This window comes from Ambystoma mexicanum, chromosome 1p, assembly GCF_040938575.1.
Source record: "Ambystoma mexicanum isolate Mex_15411 chromosome 1p, UKY_AmexF1_1, whole genome shotgun sequence".
Taxonomy (NCBI): Eukaryota; Metazoa; Chordata; class Amphibia; order Caudata; family Ambystomatidae; genus Ambystoma; species Ambystoma mexicanum.
This window is the reverse complement of record NC_090921.1, coordinates 1,346,798,672-1,346,823,696: the sequence shown is the minus strand read 5'-3', so window position 1 is coordinate 1,346,823,696 and position 25,025 is coordinate 1,346,798,672. Positions and strand designations below refer to the sequence as shown.

Genomic DNA, 25,025 nt, shown 5'->3' with positions numbered 1-25,025 from the left:
TGTTATGAACGGACAGCCAAGTTCGCAGCCCAGGAAGTTACTTCTTGTTCAAGACTTTTTATGGGGATACATGTACGCCCATTGGAGGACTAGGGGCACATGACCATGGATGCTAGATGACCTTTGGGAGCATCACGGGAAATGCTGTTTTTTTCAACCTTTCAGGAACTATTATGGACTTGGGATTTATTTGGAATGGTTTAATGTCATGTTTGTTATATGTTTGTAGCACCTCCATTACAAATATGTTTATATGTGTGGTGCACAAAATATCTTGCTGCTGAGCTTTTCCTATATGAAATATTACAGGAAGAGAAGCATAATGCTCGCCTCTGTGTCTTTAATAGAATTAAGATTTTCTAGTAAGTTATTATGGAAAATCTTTATTATTGGGTAAAAGTTCACCCAATTTGAGATGGGTATTTTCGTGCGCTCCGTGGTGCTTTTGTAATTCCTTGGCGGATCAGTGGATTCATCAAAAGAGGCATCAAAATGTGAAATAAAAGATGGTAATACATTTTCTGCAATATTTCTAGCCTTACTTGGTTTCGGTTCATTCCCGCAAACACGATTGCCATTCCTGTTAATATATAGGTCACCATTTGAAGTATAAGAGTTTTCAATCCCTGGTCCGTCTATGTGCATGAGAAGGAGACACAGCGGGAGGTTATCGCTTTCAACTCTCTGGACAATGGCCATGTCTTTAACAAAAGGACAACCCTCTTGAGTTTCCGAAAATGTAGTCAATGGTCAATGCGGATTTGCTGCTTAAGACGCGCGTGAATGCCATGGGATCAACGCCTGGGCAAATTGCCGTTAAGGCATATAAAACCAAACTCCTCTAGCAGTGCCACTCATGCTCTGGCGTATCTTTTAGATGAGCCACTGGACTTAGTAGGTATTGATATTTGGGTATCAATGTAAATGAATTCAGTCCGTTCTATTAATGGGTAGAAGTCATCGACAATCCAAATCGGAACATCCAAATGAAGGTTAAGCAAAACATATCTAACTGCAGCAACATTCTCAAGGGTGGATGTTCTATTGGGAGGATCATAGATGTTAATGAGGATATAAGTTTGTGATAAATGCTGAAGGTGAACCGCCAACACCATAGAGGTGGAGCCTTCTAGTTCTAGAAGAGAACAAGGCGATAACACAAATCTACAATCAGCCTTTAGGGCAACCAATCGGGCCTTTGGATGTAGGCTTCTGTAAAGTTGCACAACCATCAAATTCAACAGAAGTGGTAAGCCATGTTTCTTGTAGTGCAATAATCGAGAAATTTGACATCTGAGCTATTAGTCCATTACTGCTGAATATGTGGGGGAAGCCTCGAGTATTCCATGAAAATATTGCCTGAACATCATAGGGACATCTGGGAAAAATGGGTTTTGAAAATCGCAGGTAACCACGGCCAATACCCTGCCTCAGAATCAAGTGCCTCGTTAGTGGAGGATTGTACTTGTACCACAGGTGTAGGTTTAGCTGATAACAGATTGGATGAGGTGGATCTAGCATTGTTTGAACTGGATAATAAGCGTGGGAGTGCTGTCACCTCTTTCATACACTCATGATGACAACAAGAGCTTGCTCTTTATGATGCCGTGGTGATTTTTCCCAGATGGGTTCCAACAAAATCGCACTAGAGACGTGACTGATGTCTGTGGCCCTTTGGAGACTCTTTCAACCTCCAACAGTTGGGGCTACTGCCAAGGTGCCCCTTAGTCTCCATGGATCAGTATTCTGAAACAGAGACAGTTGCACTGGCAGTGGTTGCATAAATGGTAGCCCTTTTGGTAAACGGGAAGTCTTTTCTTCCTGTAGATTCTGTGGCGAACCAGGAGGAGGACTCAAACTACTTTGTGCCAGGTTAAGGGCCATTATTCAAAGAAAAAGAAAATGCAGATCTAGCCCTAGCACTAAGAAGTTCCCTGCCTAATAAAACTAAGGGTACTCGTCAATGTCTGAAAATAAATAGCCCCAAGTCCAAACCCTAGAAGCTAACTGGCCCTACAACTTAGAATTGCAAGCACTGGCAAAGCCAATAGTTTTGGCTTTTGTGTAGACATGGGAAAGGCATTTGCCAGACACTGCCATATTGGTATTTGCTGGCCCTCGGTGCTAGCAGCTGCAAAATGGTGCGAGTACCTGGGCGTATAACAGCAGTGCCTGGCACATGCCAAATACTTATACACAAGCCAAAACTGTCAGCTTTGCCAATGCTCATTTTTAATAGGACTTCAGTGAAGGACACACAGAGTGCTTATACATCGAGTGACTGAAGGCAGACATGGTTAAGACATTTTTATTACACCAGTAGGAGGTCTACAGCTCCCATTAAGTCGTTAACTCCAAGAAGACACTTTTAAAAAAACATTGGCAGGCACTTTGAGCACAAGGTTTTACAGCAAGGCTCGAGAAAGCGAGCCCAAAGAGAATCCAGGAGGATGTGTTTTGAGCAGGGAGGTGCAGGAAGTGAGAGGAAATGGCCACAGGGAGTAGCATGGCCATGGGCAGTCAAGTGGGTAAATCACTAAACGACGCCTGGAAGCGCTGTGTCCCTCCTCATATGCAATTTCCCCCTAACTGTGCTCTAATGCAATAGTTTGGGCTTATAAGTGGCAATATAGAACCGACTAATAGTCAAAACTAAAAACGGCTTCATTAAGCAAGGCATGCACAATTCTAACTAATCATTTCCAATCTGACAGTTGCAAGATGACTCCTTGCCACTAGGCCACCAGATTCCCGGTTTTGGGATTTAATTTATCAATTTATGCATTCTGGGAGACGCAGTATTTGGTAACATTAGTTTAATGAAAACATTGTGTTACCTGTGCACGTTCAGGTCAGGAGAAAAAGCATGTGCTGTGCTGTAGTAAACCTGGGCGTATTGAACCAACTGGGGGCCTATTTTTGGATGCAGAGGGCCACCAAGAACCTTTGCCTCAACATTTCACCCATGATGTATCCTCTGGTCCCTCCCAAGGCAGCCTTGCTTTGTTGATACCACATGGAAGGATTGCTTGCCTTTCACATAAAGTCTGCGAGGAAATAGGTTGAATTAAAAGAGAGAGAGGGAGAGAGGCACGATAGGAGGGAAGGGATCATGTTGCCACTAATCCATGATCACGCTTCTGTATTTGTAAAACATGCTAATTGCTTCCATGACTCAGTTGAGGCTGGCTATGTGCATCAGTATTCGGTCATTGCAACCATCCGCTTTGTTTGTGCCAGCATTTACATTTGGGTAGTAGGGCATGGAATGCATAGGGTGAACAGGAGAGTATCCCGAGACTGGAACCTCTGATTAAGGAGGCTTGCCTAGTTTCCATAGGAGAACAGGGAGGGCTGGAGGAGTTGAGCAGATTGAGAAAATAGGTCAGGGTGAGGTTTACTTTCAGAAGGATTTTGAATGTTTTTCTCCTTACTTCCCCCCCCTTCCTATCCATTACGTTTCCCTAACCATCTTTCCGGTGTTCCTAAATCCCCTTACCTATCCACAACCTCTTCCTAATCCTCTTGATTCCCCCCCACCCCCGATGACTGCCACATGGTGCCACTTGGTACCCTATTATTCCGAATCAAGAACTCGTCCCAAACTTGGGTGCAGGGTCGACTTCCTTTCGGCTTCCGTGGTCAGGGGGAAGTTGTGTGGGTAAACCGCTAGTGGGCCTTGACACTACCTGTGCTTGCCTATTCTCATTCCTTTCTGATTTCACAGTCCTGCAACAGTAGACAATGGAGGTTTATCTATCCGGCCTGAAGGCCTTTTCGTCTAACGCCTTTGCTGGGAATGGGGGTAGGGGTGGGAAAGAGCTTTGGAAATGGGTGCCAGGATGTGCTACTGCCTTTACTGCGGGCTGTGGCGCCCTAGGCCAAGGTCTTAATATAGCGGTGCTTCAGTGCTTTCTGCTGCTACACAGACTCAATTACTCACTGACTGTATTTACCACAAAAATAATTATGTAACTTGATTATCATAAACACAATAATGATATTTGAAAGAATGCTCCTAATGGACATGCAGAAGCTCAAAGTAAATCGCAAACATGCATAATTGGTTACTTTATGGTTACCAGGCCAGGCACAGCAGAAAACAGACATATTACTAAGTTCATTAAACAGCCTCTTACGTATACATATTAAACTGCTTTCTTTGCTAGCGGCCCTTTCTTTTTTTCAATTATGGCAAATATTTGAAACGTTACCGCAAATGCTAGCGCAGAGATACACCGACAATATACCTTATTCTTCTAACAATAGACTTTGAAAATACCCTTTTATTGAATGAAGGAAGACACTTCCCCTGAGTCTGTGTTGCATTATTATGTCCGTCTGAAGAAGAGTATGTGGCCAAGGTACACTTTTGTAAAGAATGAATTGCTCTCCTTTTCCCTTGTCCCAAAGAATTACAATACGGACAGGTTTCCAAGATACCAAGTGAATATACGTGATGACCTAATCTGAGTGGGGGGATGCTTGAGGTGCGTGTTAGAAGGGACTTGGAAAAAGAAGCCATACCAAAACACATGTTGCTTGTGCACCTTCTTAAAAGTTATATTGGCTTAATCTCTTAATTTACTTACGAAGAATCAGAATTGGTATAATCCCACTTTAGCATCCCTTCTGTACTTCGGGACAAAAGGCAAAGTGGCCTTCCTGGGAGCACAAAGTATTTGAACATAATTAATCTTACAAGATGAATGGCCACATGAATTTCCAGATTCTTTTGCATTTACAAAAATCTTATTTTCCGATGGGTGGGCAGAGGAAATCTGGTGGGTATAAATCCTTAAATCAGACAATTCTTTGTAGAGAGAGAGAGAAGAATGGAATTGCTCTCACACTGCACACACAATTAAACATTAATAGCAATTGTGCTTGTTATTTCGTCGGTTTTAATCAACACCATTGCAGCCTGACACGTGTTTCGAGCTTCCTGCTCTTCCACTGAGGCTTGAATTGGCTTTTCTATAAGCTGTGTGCATAGGTTGAAGGTAATTAATTAATGAAATCGGACGTGGGCTCCCAATTACTTGCAGTTGCATGAAGAAAGTAATAAGTACATTAATGAGTTGCAGCGTGTTCACCGCCTTTGCAGCGAGAGACCCTCAAACAGAGAGGTTGGTTGAGGGTTCAGCTTAACATACAATGACTGAGATTGCAATATTACAGCACTTGGCACTGCATTGGAGTTTCTTCTCATCTGACATGTTGTAGTCTGTAAATGAAATCATGCGAGACAACAGTGGGGCTATCTAAATTACGGTTGGTTTACAATATGACATGCATTACTCACCGTAATTGCATTTCTGATGGTTGTATCTGCTTAGATTCACATGCTGTGCATATAGTCCGACATGCAGTGGTAACCGCAGAGTATTGCACCTTGTCTTTCGAGGATTGAAAGGAGACGTCAACATGTGACGTGTAGTGTACCCAAAATCCTTCACGCCTCGAGGTCCCTCAGATTGTATATTTTCTGCCATGAGGGAGTCTAATGACTATCGTGAGTGAGTACATAAATGAGAGAAAGTAGTAAGACGTCTATGTTCCTTCCACCCAAGCGGGGAGGAAGAGTGGGCGCATGTGAATCTAAGCAGATACAATCATCATAAATGCTATTACGGTGAGTAATGCATGTCTGCTGATGCTTGTTAATCTGCTTAGAATCACATGCTGTGCATAGACTAGCGAGCAGTACCCGGAGTTGGAGGTGGGTTGTGAGAAGGAACAGTAGTGAAAAGATGTCTTTGTACTGCTTGTCCCACCTGAGAATCAGACCTAGAATGAGTGTCTAGGCAATAATGTTTTTTAAAAAGGTGTGTACTGAACACCAGGTTGCCGCTTTGCAAATGGACTCTTGGGGAACATTTGCAATGAAAGCTATGGAAGCACCAGTGCCTCAAGTAGAATGTGCTTGAAGGGCAGTTCTCGCTTGGAAAGAGTGTAACAGAGTTTGATACAATTCCCAATCCACCTTGAGATGGCTTATTTAGAGACAGGATCCCCTTCTCTATGAGCTGCCGCTGAAACGAAAAATTGATTTGTCTTTCTCAGTGGTTTAGTAGGTGCAAATCGAGCATGAGTGTGCAGAACCACCTTATCTCTATGGACTGTAACGAAAGGGTCTATGACTGAAAGGGCCTGTAGTTTGCTAACTCTTTTATAGAAGTGATGGCCACTAGGAAGGCTGTCTTATATGTAAGATCCTTGAGACTTGCTTTATGCATAGGCTCAAAGGGAGATCCCATAAGTCTAGTCAATACCACATTTAGGTCCCATCCGGGAGCCAGGTTAAAAATGGGGGAGGGAGGGCACGAATTCTTTTAACCCCTTCCATGAAAGCCATGAAAGCCTTAATAACTGGTACTTTCCACCACAACACCTTCTGATGTGGTGTAGGCTTAGAGGGCAGCTAGATGAACTTTCAGGGAATTAAAAACCAGACCTGAGTCCAGTAAGTGAGTCAGGTACTACTCAATGTTTGTAGGAGAGAGGTCAATGGGATTGATGCCCTTGGAGTTGCACCAAATAAAGTGATTCCATTTGCTGGAGTAGCAATATCGGGTGTTAGGTTTCCTCGCCTCCCCTAAGTATGTCCATGCATCTCTGAGAGAGTTGTAGGTGCCCGAACTCTATAACCTCAGGAGCCAGGCCGCTAAGTTCAGAGTTTGCGGGCATGGGTGAAGTGTTTCTTCCTTGTCCTGAGATAACATGTTGTACGGACAAGGCAGTTTCATTGGAGGAGATAGGGACATCTCCATCAGGGACATCTCCATCAGGGACATCTCCATCAGAAGAGAGAACCATGGTTGGCGGGGCCACCAATATCATGGTGAGTGGTTCCTGGTGCATCTTGTGCACAATCTTGTTGAGTAGGGGAGTCAGTGGAAAAGCGTAAACAAATTTCCCTGACCATGCAATCCAGAGACCGTTCCCCTTGGATCAGTTCTGGGGGTACCTGGAGGCGTAATCTTGGCATTGAGCGTTCTACAGATATGCAAACAAGCCGAACTCTGGGAAGCCCCATAGCACGAAAAACATTGGAGACTATGTCTCTGTGTAATCGCTGTTCGTATTCTACGGGCACTGGGAAGTCTCTGCTGAGCACGTCGCCAGAAGATTGAGTTCCCCTGGAACGTGTTGGGACAACAGGAACTGCCAAATGTTCTGGGACAGCTTGGATAGGCCTGGAGAGTGTGTGCCCCCTTGCTTGTTCAGGTAGTACATGGCCATGGTGCTATCTGTCAGGATCAGGACTGTCTTCCCCTGTAACTGTGTCTGAAAGACTTTCAGCGCTTTGAATACAGCTAATAGCTCCAACAGATTTATTTGGTTGGATGCTACTTCTGGGGACCACACTCTGTGCGCTGTCTACTGAAGCAGGTGAGCCCCCCAGCCCATGAAAGATGCATCTGTCGTGAGAGTGGCTTCTACTGCGGAGTTGGTAAAGGCTTTCCCATTTAAGAGGTTTTCCCTCGACCACCACTGCAGAGAGAGAACGAGAGCTGGCGAGACAACTACCAGATCTTCCCATTGTCCGCTGGCCTGACACTACTGGCTATTGAGCCACTCTTGCATGGGACGCATGGCAATACTCATTGGAGGAACTAGGTAAATGCAGGACGCCATCATTCCTAACAGTCGCATGGTCTTGCGTACCGTCACCTCTCGACTGGCTACATACTAAGGGATCTGAAACGGCATGTTCTGACCCTCTCGTTGGAGGGGAAGACGAGGCAGTCTTCTGTCCGAATTAGAGCCCCTAGAAACTGTTTGACTTGACTGGAGTCTAGGCTGGATTTCTTCTAGTTGTTGGAGAATCCCAGGCTGAATAAGAGGTCTATCGTCTTTTGAGTGTTCAACAGGCATGTTCCGTAGGACTCCCCTGTTATGAGCCAGTCGTCGAGGTAAGGGTAAACCGGGACAGATTCTCTGCACACGGGCGCTGATTCCACTGCCAGTACCTTTGTAAACACCCTTGGCGCTGAAGCAATGACGAAGGGGAGTACTTTGAACTGATACTGCTTATCCTCTATCATGAACCTTAGGTATTTTCTGTGCGCCGGCAACATTGAAATATGGAAGTATGCATCTTTCATATCCAATGTTGCCATGTAATCCCCGTTTCAGTGGCATGGGAGGGGACCCTGATCTGAGGGCCATTTCTGACCTGAGGCCGGGGAGCCTCTGGGGGTGGAACTCCGGCCTCTACCCTTCCCATGCTGCTGTCCTCTAGGTGGATACATGGTGGTGGTGTTAGATCCTTGTCCTGAATTCCAGTTGTTTCCGAACCATACTGGTTTTGAGGGGAGCGAGATTGCCCGCGAAAGGAACGAGAGCCTCCCCCTCTCTGTTGTGAAGGTTTCTGGGTAATCTGTTGCAGGGACTTGAGTCTCATGTTCTTTTTTGGCTGTCTCAAGTGCTTCGTCCACTGCCTTGCTAAACAATTAGGTTTCCTCAACTGGCTTGTTTATTAGGGCTGCCTGGGTCTCTGGCTTAACCCCAGAGTTCCTCAGCCATGCGTGTCGCCTAAGTAAGGTACCCTGAGCCAAAGTTCTTCTTGCTGTTTCAGCAGCGTCTAAAGTGTTCTTTAGCACATTCTGATTCACTTGCTTGCCTTCCGATACCATAGCGAGCAACTTAGCCTGCATTGGTTCAGGTACTTCTTGAAGGCCTTCTTGCAGCAGGTTCCACTGGACGTCTGCATAGCTAGCCAACAGAGTGATGTTATTGGCTATTCGGGTGGAGAATGCAGCAGCAGTCGTGACCCTCTTCCCCAGTGCATACAACCTCTTGGATTCTTTATCAGGCAATGCTTCACCTGCAGACGGGGGTACAGGTGCCTCTTTCTAGTGGTGGTCAATACCAGTGAATCCAGAGTGGCATGGTCCTTGATGTAAGCGGGGTCGGTAGGAGAAGGGGGAAACTACTTCTCTACCCTGAGGTTAACCGCTCTGGTCTGAGCTGGTGTCAACAATGAAGGCGCTAGTCTTCCCTTGATAGAATTCAACAAAGGAATGGCCTGGCTGGCCGGAGGCTTTACTTTCAGTATGTCCTCTACAAAATCTGAATCCGGTAAAGCCTCCTACGTAGCGATCTGAAAATGCTCAGTTGCCTTTTTTCAAGATGTCGTTAAACGCCATCTGATCATCCACAGGAGTGGCTTGGCGGACTGGAGTGGAAGAGGGAGGGAGAAATCCATACCCAGGGCATCAGGGTCCGGGGTAGGAGGAGGGGACGTCCAAGGTAGACAATCAACCTGATGGCTGTCTTCCCAATTATCCATTGGATCGGCAGGATCATCAATATTGTCCCCGAAGGGGGAAGGCACCATCTTGTACATATGTGTCCACATGGACTTCGTCATCAGTGTGGTCATAGGTGTATTCCTCACGAGGATCGTCAAAGGTCCTCTGAAACTTGGCCATAGGTGTAAAAAGAAGGTCTTCACGAGGGAGCAAATCTCTCAGGAAAAAGACATTTCTCTAGTATGTCCATACACCCCTCAAACTCAAACAAAGTCCAGGGGAGGAAAGGGTTAATTTCGACCGACTTCTTCTGTAGAGCGTCGAGATTTGTCTCATAAGGCACTGGACAAAGGCACAGGGCTCTCGGAGTAGCCCTTGCGAGGTTCTGGATGATGTGACGTTCTCTCTGCGTGTCTCTAGGCCGTTCCTTCTGTTTCACAGTCTTTTTTGACCATTCCTTATGTTTAACCGCCGAGGCGATCCTTGCGATACTATTGCTGATGCTCAGTGTATTAGAGAGAAGTGCTGGTTGAAACAGCAGCTGCACAGTGGATTTCAGCATCATCGGGGACGTAAGCGGTGTCAGCGCTTTCTTATGTAGTGCCTCGACGGCCGCCTGTTTTCTGGTGCTAGCGCCCTTTACTTTATATTGCACAGACGCATGGCGCTGCTGCGGTTGCGGGGAAGGCTGCCGATCATAAAGATCAGCAGATCATGTCGAAGTATCCAATGAGCCTGTTGGCGCTTTGGAACGCTTCGACTGTACCGCCGAAGCAGAACCTTGGGTTGTGTGTTTAGTGTGGGATCCTTGTGCGTCCCTTTCACCGGGTGTTTTCCTTATAGCATGACCCGTGTCGTGCCTATCGGGGTCGGGGATATACGCTGCGGAATGAGATTTGTCCGCCGTCAGGTCAATGGCATCCGAAACTGAGCCTTGATCATCGCTAGTCCCTTCATCACACTCACCGGCTGTGGTGGCGGGGGAATTACTTTCGGCCTGCGACATACCGTAGGCCGCCCACCGCTTCAAACGGCGCTCCTTAATTGTCTTTGGACGCAGGAGTTTACAGGCCGCCCCATTGTGGTTTGGGGGGGGGGGGGGGTACAATTATTGCTCTGACGGTGCTCGTCTTTCGACAGAAATCTAAATGGAGTTCTGTCCATAGCGCAGGATTGATCTAGCGACGACAAAACCCAGGCAACAAAGAGGGGAAAAGGAAAGGCATTTTTGAAAGAACATGACCACCCGACCCCACTCTCCCTACTGTACAGGCCGGCCGGAAGGCCATGCCACGTGGTCGGCAGCGCCGGCCAGATCAACAGGCGTCAAAATTCCCAGCGGTCTTCAGCGATGCACAGGATTCAACCGGCGAAGTGACTTAACGGGAATAAACGACCAAAGGTTGATAAATATAACAATAACGCAATCTCTTATGAAGAGCTCCGCATTAGGGCGACCAGATAACTGAGGGACCTCGACACGCGAGGGATTTTGGGTACACTACATGTCACGTTAGGGCTAGTGTTACAGGCACACCCATGTTGACGTCCCCTTTCGATCCTCGAAAGACAAGATGCAATACTCTGCGGTTACCGTTACCACTGGATGTCGGACTATATGCACAGCAATTGTTTCTAAGCAGATTAACAAGCACAATTCTGACCTTCCTGTGTGTATCGCAACAGCTATTGAACATCCAGAGGTTTTAGATAGCTACATTCTTTTCAATTAGAGAAAGGGACTCTAAGGTTTTAATTTGCAGGCAGAGTATTCTCAATAGCAATCCCGAATGTACTAAGTTCACACACTTTAGAATCCTATGTTGATCTGCACAGGGGTTCCTTCCGAAAATTCTACTCCTCGAGTCTAGCTGAGCAACAGGAAACTAGGAACAATTTGATCCATTATGAACCTACAATAACAGGAAATCCTTGAGATAAAGCTATGATTTTACGTTTCCTTACAAGAGGTCACAGCAGATGGCTATGGTGGTGCCGGTCTAGATCAAGCCCTTTGTGCCCTAAACATGGAAGCTAAAGGCCTGAAGGGGAGGACAACCGGCTCAGAATTCCTTAAGCACAAAAGGACACCTATCTTTTTCTATTGTCGAAACATCAATAAAAGAAAATTCATCCAAGTTACCACGACAGTCAAAGAGTCACGGCTGTGTCTGCAACAAACATTAACTGATAAGCATCTGCTCATAAGGGTACACATCAGGATAATAAGAGGCCACCCTCTACCACCTTACAGAGACAGCAATGGAGAGAAGATCTAGATTGGAATTGAAATTAATATTATTTACAGGGTAATTTCAACTTTAGGTAACAGTGTCTAACGCAAATGATTATCTAAAAATAAACCAAATGGATGTGAGACGCGATTGCACTGAGGAAACTCAGACCTCTTGTAAGCACTGAAACTGCTTGCCTGTAAACTGTCAACATACAGATGACAGTACCCTAAGGTAGGGTCCCTGCCTATTTTTAGCCCCCTGGGCTCGAATATCCCACCCACTGAAAAGTGCTCCTCCTAGCCCCATAATTACACATGAGCAGTGTAAATTATATTTTTATTGAAAAAACTAGCTAAAATGCGCATTTCAAGTGTTTTTTCTGTGCCTCCATTGGAACACACAATGTGTCCCTGCTTCAACATGGCCGCCAACCTCCTCCTTGCCAAGGAGGCGACCACATGACATCCAGGAGAGCCCCCATTGGCCAAATGCAACTACAGAAGGCCAATCAGGCGCCGGCAGGCGAACGCTGGCCCCTTCATCCAAAGGATCCTCATCACAAGGATCTTTTTCCTGTCTGGAGCCTGTCCGGAGGCACCTGAGGCCTGGGCCAAGGACTCTGCCCATATTCTGGTAACCCTGCCCTGACCCTGCAGCTTGCCCACACCTCCCAGAACCTAACGTTTCCACCTAATCCCTTCATGCGGGACACCTCGTGGGTGCCTACGCTTTTCACTGACTATGGACAATTACTTGTCATCACCTGGTCTATTGTTAATATATACTATCTCACTATACTATTTAGCGCATTTACCAGTATTGCTTATCCGCTGGTAATGTAGCCTCTTGTGCAGCCAACTGGTACCTATTACGCCCTGCCACCATTTAGCCTCTGCCTCCCCCACTTAGAAAATCGAACTTAGGCATTGTATTTTGTTGAATTGTGACCCACTTGTAACCTGCCTCTGAACTACCTAGCACTAGTCGCACGATCCCCTTGTCATTCTGTCACATAACAGCTGCACACACCAGCTGCACACACACACACACAGCCACTCTCCACTATCATGATGCCCAAGAGTGCACCTCCCAATCATAGCATAGTTTCACTCTCCCGCACTCTCCCTGCCACACTCCGCTCAGCCAGCCTAACAACCATCCTTATAGCCCTCACTATAATGGCCTCTACGCCTCCCCACATATTCCCAGCACACCTCACCCAGCGCCCGGCACTAAATTCACATGCCGCAGCACCAGACTACAACATCACACAGTATCGGCCGCCTAGCCACCAGACTCCGCAATCTCAGAAATCGATCACTTCCTAGGTATTTACTCTGCTCACCCACACCCATCACGACTAGAAACACCAGATTAGGCAACCGCACTGCACCACTACCCCCTGCTAAGATGAGCATAGGCACTGCCCCTCTCCCCCCACCACCCCAACATGCCTCTACACTACTTTGCACTAAGCCCCTCACTACCACACACCACAACAAACACACTTCACCCCATACTAGTACAAACAAAATCATCAAAGGCACACAACACCCACCTGTTAAATGTGCACTACTGAACTACGGTTCCTACCTGCACATGCCCTTGAGATAAATGATCTATTATCCACACTTAATCTGGACTTACTATGCATCACCGAATCCTGGCTCAATGATGCCTCCTGCCCAGCCATCGCACTAGCCCTACCCAGAGGATACACCATCCTTGGGCAAGATCGATGTGTTAAGATTGGAGGGCGAGTCACCCTTATCCACAAATTATCCATTAGATTAGCAGACCATAGTACATGGGGTGGTAATGCTGATATCCTATCAGCCAAGCTTACGCTCTCCCCCAATAATCTAATCAACATCCACATCCTATACAGACCTCCCGGACTCCCAGCTGACTTCCAAGAGCACCTCTCCCATCGACTCGGCAACAACATTAAAAAGTCCTCCAAATTCCTTCTATTAGGAGACTTAAATTTAGGATATAATGATCCTAAGGATAAATCCGCCGCAACCCTAGCTAAAGAACTCGCAGACTTAGGTTTCTCCCAAGGAGTCCTCACCCCCCCACTCACTCCAAAGGTTGCACCCTTGATTCGGTCATGGATCACAACTGTACATCCAACATTGCCTCAAACACCGCCCTTCCATGGACGGACCACACATGCATTGAATTCCTCATCCCCACCAACCCTAAACCCAAGACTCTCACCCACGCACCACCTGCCACAATAAGAAGTTCTAAAAAACGCAGACAACTTGCATCCCCACCTTAAAAGCCCCTGCTTAGCACCAGCTTTCTCTCAGGACCCAAATATACTATCAGCTATCTTCAATGATACTCTCACCAATGCCATAAACTGTATAGCGCCAAATGAAAGCAAGAAGGAAAAAAAATCATTTCACTGCAACTTTTGGTTCTCGGAAGAACTCCAAACCCTCCGAGCTCAAAAGCGTCAGTCGCTTAAAAACTGGCAAACGGATCCGAGTGATCTAAATAAGAGCCTCTTCAAACAAATAGCCCTCCAATATAAAAAAAGCCATCTTAGCAGCAAAATCCAACTCCTTCAATGATAGGATCCCAAAGGCCAATTCCCAAGCTAAAGAACTATTCGCAATCTTCTAAAGACAAAGCCTGGTGTGCCAGCATTCAGTCTGCCATGCTCAACAAAATAAAACTCCTCCAGAACAAAATCCAAAACCACTGCAAAGCCCTCCCAAACCAAAAAACCAACCGCCCTACACAAGACAAGCGTAGTAATCTCAATCACGCTCAATTCTCCTTTAGAGACGACACTGAACGTGAGGTCCTTAATCTCATCAAAAACCTCAAACCATCCCTTTGCAAAGCAGACATTTGCCCTCCCTAAAATCATTAAGGAATGCGCCAATGACCTAGCACCCTTGATTACTGGCTTCATTAACGCATCTTTCCAAACAGGAACTGTCCCAAACAATCTCAAGGAAGCCTGGGTGTGGCTACTTCTAAAAAAGGCCACACTTGACCCAGTACAACCCAACAACTACAGGCCGATAACGACAGTCCGGTTCTTCCTAAAAATCCTGGACAAAGCAGCTCACATCCAGATCCAATTATACATAGAAGCTAACTCCATACTAGGCAAAAGACAATCTGGCCTCCGTGTCAGGCATGGAACAGAATCCACCTTAAACCTAAAAAATCAAATCTCACAGATCATGGACAAAGGCAAACCTGCCTTGCTCCTCCTTCTCGATCTATCAGCTGCTTTTGACCTGGTAGATCACCAAACACCACCCACCTCACCCATGCAGCCCATTTCTCTAAACAAGCAGCATCCTGGATCACTTCCTTCCTTGAAGGAAGAGCCATGATGGTCTACTCCGACACTTCGACCTACTTGACTCCATGGGTGTTGCATATACAAACTATGTAGACACTCAAGTACTTTTACCCCTATCTGGACTCTATCACCAAGACGCCACGGCCCTTCACAAGATCTATGCCACTATCCAAGCTTGGATGGCAATCAATGGCCTCTGTCTTAACGGGGAGAAGACTGAAACTCTCATCCTGGGCCAGACAAACTCATTATCAAAACTAAGCCCCCAATACAACAACTTCAACATAGACAACTCAACCATCTCCGTATCATCCTCTGTCAAGACTCTAGGTGTTCACATTGATGCAAATCTATCGATGAACAAACAAGTCATTGCGCCATAGCCTCTGCATCAGCACCAAACTCATCAATGCCATTAAACCCTACTTATCCACCCCAACCGCTTGGCCATAGCTAGAGCAACTATAGGAGCCAAAGTCGATTATTGCAACACCCTCCTAGCTGGCACCTCCGCCAAAAACATTCACAGACTGCAGACCACACAAAACAATGCCCTCAGAGCCGCCATGAGCATCCCTAGAAGAGACCATATATCCCACGCCAGACGTGAAGCCCGGTGGCTCCAGGTCAAAGACTGTATTACTCTGAAAATCCTCACCATCACTCACAGATGCATCAACAAAACAGCTCCAGCATACCTATCTGAAGCAATATCAAGGACCACATCCACTCGCCCCACCAGAGCTCAGTACACCAACCAGCTACACATACCACATATAAAGAGGGCCACAGCGGGAGGTCTAGGCTTCTCCTATATTGCACCAAAACTCTGGAACTCGCTCCATGCCACCCTTAGAGCTGAAAATTCTATCTCTGTCTTCCGTAACAACCTCAAGGCCACTCTCCTCAACTAGAAAGTGGAGGACTGCCTCCTCCACTTCTGCCATGTATATTGTAATATAACACAAATGTAATATAACTATATTGTAACCTGTATATATACTGCTAATGACTATGTAACTATATTGCAACCTGTATATATATTGCTAATGACCATGTAACCAAGTTACTAAGCTTTGTACTGTAACACGTGCCACAATGTCCTCGGTCTGTTGTGCACTATATAAATACGAATAAAACAAACAAACAGAAGTAAAATGTTCATGTAGATGAAATGCTCTTGTTCCTTTCCTCTGAGGCCTAACCTATGCGATCTTCCATTCTTCTGAAAAAAGGGGGTTTCTTGCATAAATGTAACAGGTACAGCCACCTGAAGATTGCTGCAAACCTCTCTACATGCGGGAGAGTGTAATCAATCCTGTATTCACAGATCTGGCCTGTGCATTGTTTGGCAGGTGGCTAAATAGCACATCGCTCAGGAGTCAGTTCAAAGATGAGCATGCATGAGCCAGGCAATAGCTCCATCTCAATTTGCACATTTCTCTTCGGTCAGGAGTAAGGTGCAAGGGCTTTGCTTTGTAAGGAAACACCATCCTGGAACAGCAACAAGCAAAGGGTGATGATGGAGGCGCCTTTACTGAGAGACGGGGAGGTCACAGTGCAGGGATGGGAAGGCTGCCATATGTCCAGACTAAGCTGACTTGGCAGAACTGCACAGGAAGAGACTGATCATAAGACTGAAATAGCACAGGCAGGTCAGCACAAAGATCCACTAGCACAGCTGGGTTGGAAGCCCCATTTCACACACTGATTTGATCGAAAATAGGGCCAATTGTAAACTATCTTCAATAAAGAGCAACAGAAAACGTATATTGAGGAATAGCTCACATTTCATAGCATCTTAAAGCAGAAATCACTTGCACAAAGCCTGGGCCTATAGCACCATTGGAACAAGAACTAGAATGGGACAGTTACACAGCATATCCAAACACCGCCATGTGGTTCTGGCAAATTCTTTAATTACTTACTTAAACAACTTTATTTCGGTTGTTCAACCATACAAGTACACATTGAGAAATAAAACAAACCTTACATTCATAATAAAACCGACAATATACATTTTAGACTTAGGTTGAAAGTTGGGGCATTACATGGTCAGATATTTAAAAATTGATCATACAGGTGATATTATAAAATCAATTGATACAATAAGATGGATACAAAAGTAGAAATCACCATTACAAAGTGCAAGTGCTATGGCAAATTGAAACAAGATAAGAATATTTCAATAACTACCTAGGGTTAGAAGGAGAGAATATTCTCGCAGCCTCTTTTCAAAAGAGCATATTTTACATCACACTACTTCACCAGGGAGTGTCCTCTGAGCAACCAAGCTCTATGGATGAAGTGGGCAGTTGCATAGACAACATGGAAATCTACAAATTAACTCAAGGACCTCATAGCCATCGTAGATAGGCGCATCTTTGACGCTTTCAAGATTGCTTTTAAATAGATTTTCCTCAGATGCGAGGTTCTGCCACAGAACAGCAAAAAGTGCATAACAGTCTCACTGCACACCTTACAAAAAGGATACAAACTTGAATTAGTAGTGCGCTAGTTACAGGTGAAGGAAGCCACTGGAAGAATGCCCAATCTAAAACCCTAATATAACGCCTTTTCATATGTCGGGGTGATCACATCCAAATATATTTTAGAACTAGGGTGGATTCTCCATTCAAGATACTCTAGGCCTAGCTTCAGAGATGAGGCAACAATCCTAAGGGGTTCATTTCTTCGTAGCTTAACCATTCTTCTTATATTCTGTATCAGGGACTTGTTCATAACATTAAGGTTTATCCACAAATCGGACAAGTCTAGGTCTTGAAAAGAAGATTTGACGTGTGCTGATCATCTGCCATCCTCCATTGCAAAGAGATGTAACGCTGCGTCCGCATGTTGCTTCCATAGCCTTGTGCAAAAAATAATTGGTCTAGCACGAATCCGAGAGGCAACCGGGGTGCAACCCAGCTCTAGCAAAACGAGAGCAGTCGGAGCACCAGAGGGGAACATAAATAGTTTTTTCAAAAATGTGTGCTAACATAGGCTGAGTTTAGTAATGTTGGCATAGCCCGATAGTTCAGACCCATACAAGGCAGCGGGCAATGCTTGTTTTTGGAATAGGTCCAAAGCTGGAGAGACTGCACCTCTTCCATGTTTCACATGAAACAAATTAATTGCACCACTAACTTTCTACAGAATGTTTATAGACTTAAGAATCTGAGCTGCCCACCTACCGGTTTCATGGAATATCAATCCTAGGTAATCAAAGAATTCCAACTGCTCAAGCTCTAAACCATCTACTTCAATCTTAATTAACCTGCATTTCGAGGGTCGGGCCTGAACACCATGATATTAGATTTGTCGATACTCAAGTTCAAATGCAACTCACCACATGCGTTTCAAAAAGTAGAAAGGCCCTTCCTTAAACCTTGGGGCGTTGTGGAGATAAGTACTACGTCATCTGCACAAAACAAGGCTGGGTACTTGTCAGGCCCAATCTTTGGGAATCTTGGGGTTCCTTTAATAGTGCATCTATTATTTCGTGTATATACAGATTGACAAGGAGGGGGGCCAGGACACAGCCTTGTCTGATCCCCCTATCAACATCAAAGGGTCATGTCAATTCACCCCCCCAACCCATAGTGTACACTAGCTGTATTGCCCGTGTATAGCTGCAGAATGATATGAATCAGAGCACTAGGGACATTCCGTGAAGCAAGTATCTGCTATAAGGTATCTCTACATACTGAATCAAATGCAGTCCAGGTCCACAAACTCCACATACAAACACATTTTATATGTCCTTCACCAAAAACTCTCTTCCTGCCTTACTGCCATTAAGAACTGGATGTCTTCCCACTTTCTCTTAACACTGACAAAACCGAAGTTGTATTCTTTCCCTCTAACTCTCTTACCCCTCCCTTTCCTCCCCCATTCATTCACTTTCCTCCCTCCAATCTCCCTATCTCTCTTCAAGCTCGTAATTTAGGGGTTCTCTTTGACTCCACTCTCTCCTTCTCCCAACATATTTCCCTCACCTGTCGCTACCACCTCTTCAATATTCGCAAAATCCGTCCTTCGCTCACTTTGTTATGAAAGGTGCGCAACGATGGTCTCTTTGGCATCGTTGGCGGCGTCTTCCAAGGGTTCGTTTTCCCTCTTGCAAGATGGCACCCGTAGTTACGGGTGTCGATCGAGTCTTGCAGTCCGACACAGACCTGGCTCCTCTCCTAAACCAGGAAGCAGTACTTCAGTATGCCGAACAGATGCCGCGGTGCGTTGCTACTGTGCTTAGTGGCCGCGCTTCGTAAGTTTCCGCTCATCCTGTATTTACTTACTCCTTGCTTTAAAACTTGACCCCTCTTCAGACTCTTGATTTCTTTTCCATCTCCTCAGAATATCCTGCCTCCAGCGCGACACCCATTCTTGTTCCAACAAGGATTCAAATACCGGAGTAATAGCAAATCAGGATCACAGACCAGTACGCCCTCCCTTTCAGCGTAGTTAGTGTCAGGAAATCTATACGCGCTAACCATTTGGCTTCTCTCCGAAGGTACGGATTACGAACGTACATCAGACTTCAACTCCCAGCATACTCTCCAAATCGTTTGCAGTATCTACCACGACCGCGAGCAATAAATCACTGAAGAAATCTCTTACCTGGTACTTTAGATTCCCGAAGACCCCCATTACTGTTTTCTTTCCATCCTACTGTCCCTTTAAATCTTTGTTCTTCTCCAGGCTCTTCTCTGGATCCATTTCTTCAGAACACCGTCCACTACCTCCTTAATTAGACTACAGTCGCTGAAAGGAGAGGTTCGTTGTTTACCCATTTATTTAGAGGTTCTGTTAGCAGTAACGGATATTAACCTCTTTCTTCATATATCCTTAGAACCATTATCGGGAGTTGGATGACAACTTAACTTCCCAAACCACGCCGTGGGAGAAAAGGATCACCATCTTCAAACACCCTCCAGCTCACCGAAACCTACGATCTCCAGCATCACAGGGTTTTTTTCCCCACAAGGGTTTCCCTGGCGCATTCTCTTCTTGCCAATACAATTGGCGGGTACAGAGTGTATCAGGTGAATTTCTCTCTTTCTTCAAGCTGCTTCCGGAGACCAGGTCAGTCATTCTTATCTTGTGCCTATTTGTTGTACACCAGAGTGATAACCTTCCTAGAATACCTTCTCATAAGAGAGAGAAAATCATTTAATAACACTTACCACGTTACCAAACTCTTAATCTCCTCCCTCATCTTCTCCCGCCTCTTCTACTGCTCTTCCCTACTCTTTGGACTTCCTACTTCTCATCTTGCCCCTCTTAAATCCATCTACCACTCTGCTGTTCGCACCCTCTGTTTCCTTACCTCCTTCTCTTACCTTGGCTGGCTTCCTTTTCATTCCCAACTTAAATTTCAATTTCTCTGCCTTGTCTTCAAATCTCTCCATGGTCTTGCTCCCCCTTATCTCTCCTCTCTTCTCTCCTCCTACTCCCGTTCCTTTCAGTCCGCTGACCATTTCCTTCTCACTGTACCTCCGTCCACTTGTGCCTCCTCCCGTTTCCGCGCCTTCCAACTCCTAGCACCTCTACACTGGAACTCCATTCCTCTTGCTATCCGTTCTACCCCCACCTTCACCTCATTCCGCACTTCCCTTAAATCTCTCCTCCTCCATTCTCCTCCTTGAAACTCCTTCCCCCCTTCTGCTTACCCCCTCCTTATTCTTTCCCCCGACTATCTCCCCCCTCTCCTGCCTCCCCCTCCTCACCCTTCCCCTTCCTTCCTCCTACCCTTCTCCACCACTCCCCCATCCACTCCCACTCCCCTTTCCTCCCTAGCCCCTTCAGTTAATTGCTCTTCTCAATGCTTTGTTGATTGATTCATAATGTAATTGCTTCAACCGTTATATTGTTTGTTTTATGTATTATGTTGTTCCATTGTACAGCGCTTTGGTGTAAGGCGCTTTATAAATCAATAAATACAAATACATTTTCTTTAAAAGTACATATTTTTGAATGAATAAAAACAAACACTGATCCATCGTGCCGCTATCTTCCCTAAAACCAGCCTGCAGGTCATGTATTATATCATTGATTATCCATCCAAACCTGAACGTGTTTTAAAATAACTTTTCCAAACAGTTTTTCTATACAGTCTAGGAGAGAGATCGGGCGGTAGTTTCCTGGATTTTGCCTAGCATGTTTCTTATAAATTGGTAGGATCACAGCCTGTCTCCACGAGGCCGGTATTTCAACCCTGCACACAATTGCATTGAATACTTTGCATGACACTGGTCCCCAAATATCCACCTCATCTTTTAACATGTCAATGGGGATCAGACCAGGGCTGGCAACTTTGCCACCTTCGAGAGAGATTTGAGCAATCAACACCTCCTCAACAGACACCAAATGGCAACATCATCAGGGGAAAAGTGACTGGGGAAGGTAGTAATGTACTTTGGTCATTAATCCGGTACACGTTGGAGAATTAGCATCACCAGCAATCTTCATTGATATGGTAGAGCAGTACCTGGACTCCAGTGAAGTCCCTGGTCGAAACCAGTTTCCAGAAGTGTGATTAAACAAACCCAACGGTGGGAACCTCGTCAAACACTGGCACCTTGAGGTAAGGCCATATAATGAAACAAAAAATGGTACCAGGATATCGAGAGAAACTGGTGAGAAAGATGCAGAAAGGTTATAAATATTAAATCATTATTTTTATCTTATTCTGATTTGAGTATGAAAATATATCAAAATCACTAAACATGTTTAATTGTTATTTAAAAAAAAAAAGAAAAACACATCCTAATAACATGCATTCATACCTTCATTCAAACTAATTTAGTTCCTAAAACATTTCATTATTTTAAGATTTTAGAAAACAGTTCCAATTCATGTCCACTATATTTTTCACAATTGTTCACTCCAAACAAAATATCTGTACTATGGGGCTATATTTTGTTTGGAGTGAACAATTGTGAAAAATATAGTGGAAATGAATTGGAACGGTTTTCTAAAATCTTAAAATAATGAAATGTTTTAGGAACAAAATTAGTTTGAATGTGTGAGTGCAATGTTATTAGGATGTCTCTTTTTTTTTTAAAATAATTAAAAATGTTTAGTGATTTTGATATATTTTTATACTCAAATCAGAATAAAATAAAAAATAATGATTTAATATTTATAACTTTCTGCATCTTTCTCACCAGTTTCGCTCGATATCCTGATACCATTTTTTGTTTCATTATTCCAGAAGTGTGATTCCCAGATTGGAGAGCGTTCTGGAGGGCATTCCACTTCCCCTCAGTAAACTGTCTTTTTTTTGGTAGATATCAGTTGTTTATATTTTGAACGCAACTCACAAAGCTTCGCTCTATCCACCCCCAGAGGAGATTTTGTATATCTGATGTCGAGTTTAGCCACACAACACTCACAATTATAGCAACTGGGTTTATTTAGAAGTTGACCCCTGATTGCAATGGTAGGCACAGAAATGTGAGGGATAAGGTTACTTGTTAACAGCTTATATTCTGCCAGGATATTTCCCTCACAAATAACTTTCAAATTGTCGGGGATAGATGTGTAAAGATGCAGCTTAAGGTCGGGTCTCATTGCATTAGCCCAGTTAATTGACTTCAGCACTTGACCACCAACTTTCAGTCACTGGGGGGGTTAGTCATACGGGACGTCACCAGTTGGACATTGCGACACAAAATCCTAAAAATGAGGGGAAAGTGGTATGTCCAGAGGAATAGACCCTACGATCAATACCAAATAGCCCTTCCACCAGGGACCAGGACACAAAAAAGATCTGGATATAGTCAACATCCGTACCTGGCATAGCTCCCCTAACACAGTGCGTGATGTCTTTCCGAATTATAGAGGTGCATTGTTTGGAGTGACATAGCCAATGGATACATTTATTAGCAAGTGACTTGTTGTCTTCAAAGGAATGGGGGGATAGTCTAGGAACATTGGTCATACTTATAGAGGGCCCAGGTTCACCTCCTGCTAAACGCGGTTTGTCCGTGTTTCTTCTAGGAGTGACAGTAGGGCTAAATATGGGAAGTGCATTTGGTCCCATCAAAGGGGTGACTCGACCATCGGGGCGGTATGCCCTCCGATTGTCGTTCTCCCCCACAGGCCCACTGAAAGCAACATTGTGCCTATAGTTGGAATTTGCAGTGACCCCCTTATCGAGAGGTTCTGAGTTCCTAGCAACACGTCCAGCAGACACCCTGGACATATGGGGAACCCTGCTAGGATTGGTCTTTGTAACACCAGGCTTATGCATAGTGGGCAAGGATAATGGTGGAGAGTGGGTTGCCAGACAATCAACTTTTACGTTAATTTGTTTGATTTCTTCCGTTAAATTGCCCACCCATCTATCCATACTCAAAACAATTGAGTTTTTAAGATCTGTCAAAACCGCTTCAACCTTCCTAATGGACATGCTGCGGACATTACATTCATTATTATCAGACTTGTGATGGCATGTTTGATTTGAGAACCTATATCACGGTATTACTTGGAGCCTCCTTGACAGGCTGTACCCTGTTTTCCCCTTCCCGCTGTTTGTTTCCCATCCGATTTGCCCCTTTTTTCCACATCACAGTCTTCCACTGGCGTTCTACCAGTGATTCAGGCAAAAGGTCTATCAAACCATCCACAGGGTGAGGTCCAAAGGAGAGGGGCTGAAAATAAACTTGTAATGATAGGTAGCTTGTTCGACACAGGTAAACATTAAGAAATGGAAGCAGGGGAATGGGGATACCCCCTGCTTGAATCCACCAAAGGCATTGTATTTGTGACCACCTGAGAAAGGGAGGACATGTGAACGGTAAGTACATTGGCGGAGGGGACTGTAGGGGAGGTGGCTGCCTCTGTTGAGTGGACTACTGGGCTTTGAGCTTTGCCTTCGTCGATCTGTGGATAAATGTCAATAATATTTATGGCTGCCCGACCTCTTTCCAGATTGTTGCCTAATTTTCCAAAAGAAAATGTTCTTCCACCAGTTTGACCAGGTTTTGTAGCAGACTCGAAGGGCCCCAATAGATTCTTCTTCGAAATATGGGGTCCTGTGCCTGTACTTGTAAGCTTGCGATTGGCAGGTAGATGGTTGGCACCATTGCAGAAGGCAATCAGGTCTGTGGTACTCATCTGATCCGTACAATTAGTGTTAGGTTTGGGACCCTCTGCAAATCCATCCCTTGTCGGGATGGGATGATCTCCTGGGCGTCCAAATGGCCCTTTGGCCCAGTCCCACTCCCATCTTTATCTGACAGGAAACCCTTAATTTCATAGATCAATATGTTAACATCCTTGATTGATATAAAAAACCTTGACATTTTACATTGACTAGCCCTGGGCGGTGCTGCGCCCTCTGCCTTCCTTTTCACCATTATTTATAATTCCAGATTGGTGAAGGGAGTTACAAGTTAAGGAATTTAGGTGAGAATCTTCTTTAAATGGCAACTCCCAAACAAAAACCAGTACTTTTCTCCATGCTCTGCTTACCTGCATTTCGATGGAAAACTGCAAGCGTTCCATCCCCCAGGCCAGCCATGACCCGGTGCCTGGTGTGACTGCAAAATGACAATGGCACAGGCATCACAAAGAGAACACTCAGTTACTTTAAAGGCAGAATAATATATTCACAATTGCTCGTTTTACATATTCCATACAAAAATGTTCACATTTGAAATATTAACACAAGAAGCTTGCGCAGCACAAGACAGTGGATACGTTCTACTTTTTTGAAAAATCTTTTTCCAAAACACTACGTCCCAATTGTTAAAATCTTTAACTTTTTTGTAATAAGCATACTTTCTTACAGTCCCCATTTTGCAATCTTTGCACTTTCTGCAATACCCTGTTGAGATGTAGTCAGACATGAGAGTGGGCGATGATGCAGTTAACGAGTGCATATGGATGTATGGGAGGGATCGAAGAATCTATACAAACCAGTAACTTTAGGCACTCTAGATCATTTATATCTGATGCTTACTGTAGTCAATTGTTCAAGCTACTCTGAACTCGGCACATCCTCCCGAAGCTGAATTACCATTTGTGAGGTAAATACAGGAGCAAACATACCCCTTCTATATGTAGGATGCAACCACCACCTCGAGAAAAGAAGGATGTGCAGCGTATCTGCCAAATGACAACCAGATAAGAGATATGTTGCATCCTATTTTATTCAATAAAATGGGGTGAATGGATGAAAAGAAA

General features: G+C 44.9%; 1 protein-coding gene across 1 annotated transcript in view; it reads right to left on the bottom strand.

Annotated features, from left to right (window-relative positions):
- Window positions 1-25,025, bottom strand: part of LOC138454181 (C-Jun-amino-terminal kinase-interacting protein 4-like) — a 993,589-nt gene that overhangs the window by 146,485 nt on the left and 822,079 nt on the right. The window contains exon 21 of the mRNA XM_069607022.1: window positions 24,312-24,379. Within this exon, the coding sequence (XP_069463123.1) occupies window positions 24,312-24,379 (68 nt within the window). The remainder of the gene's footprint in view (window positions 1-24,311; window positions 24,380-25,025) is intronic.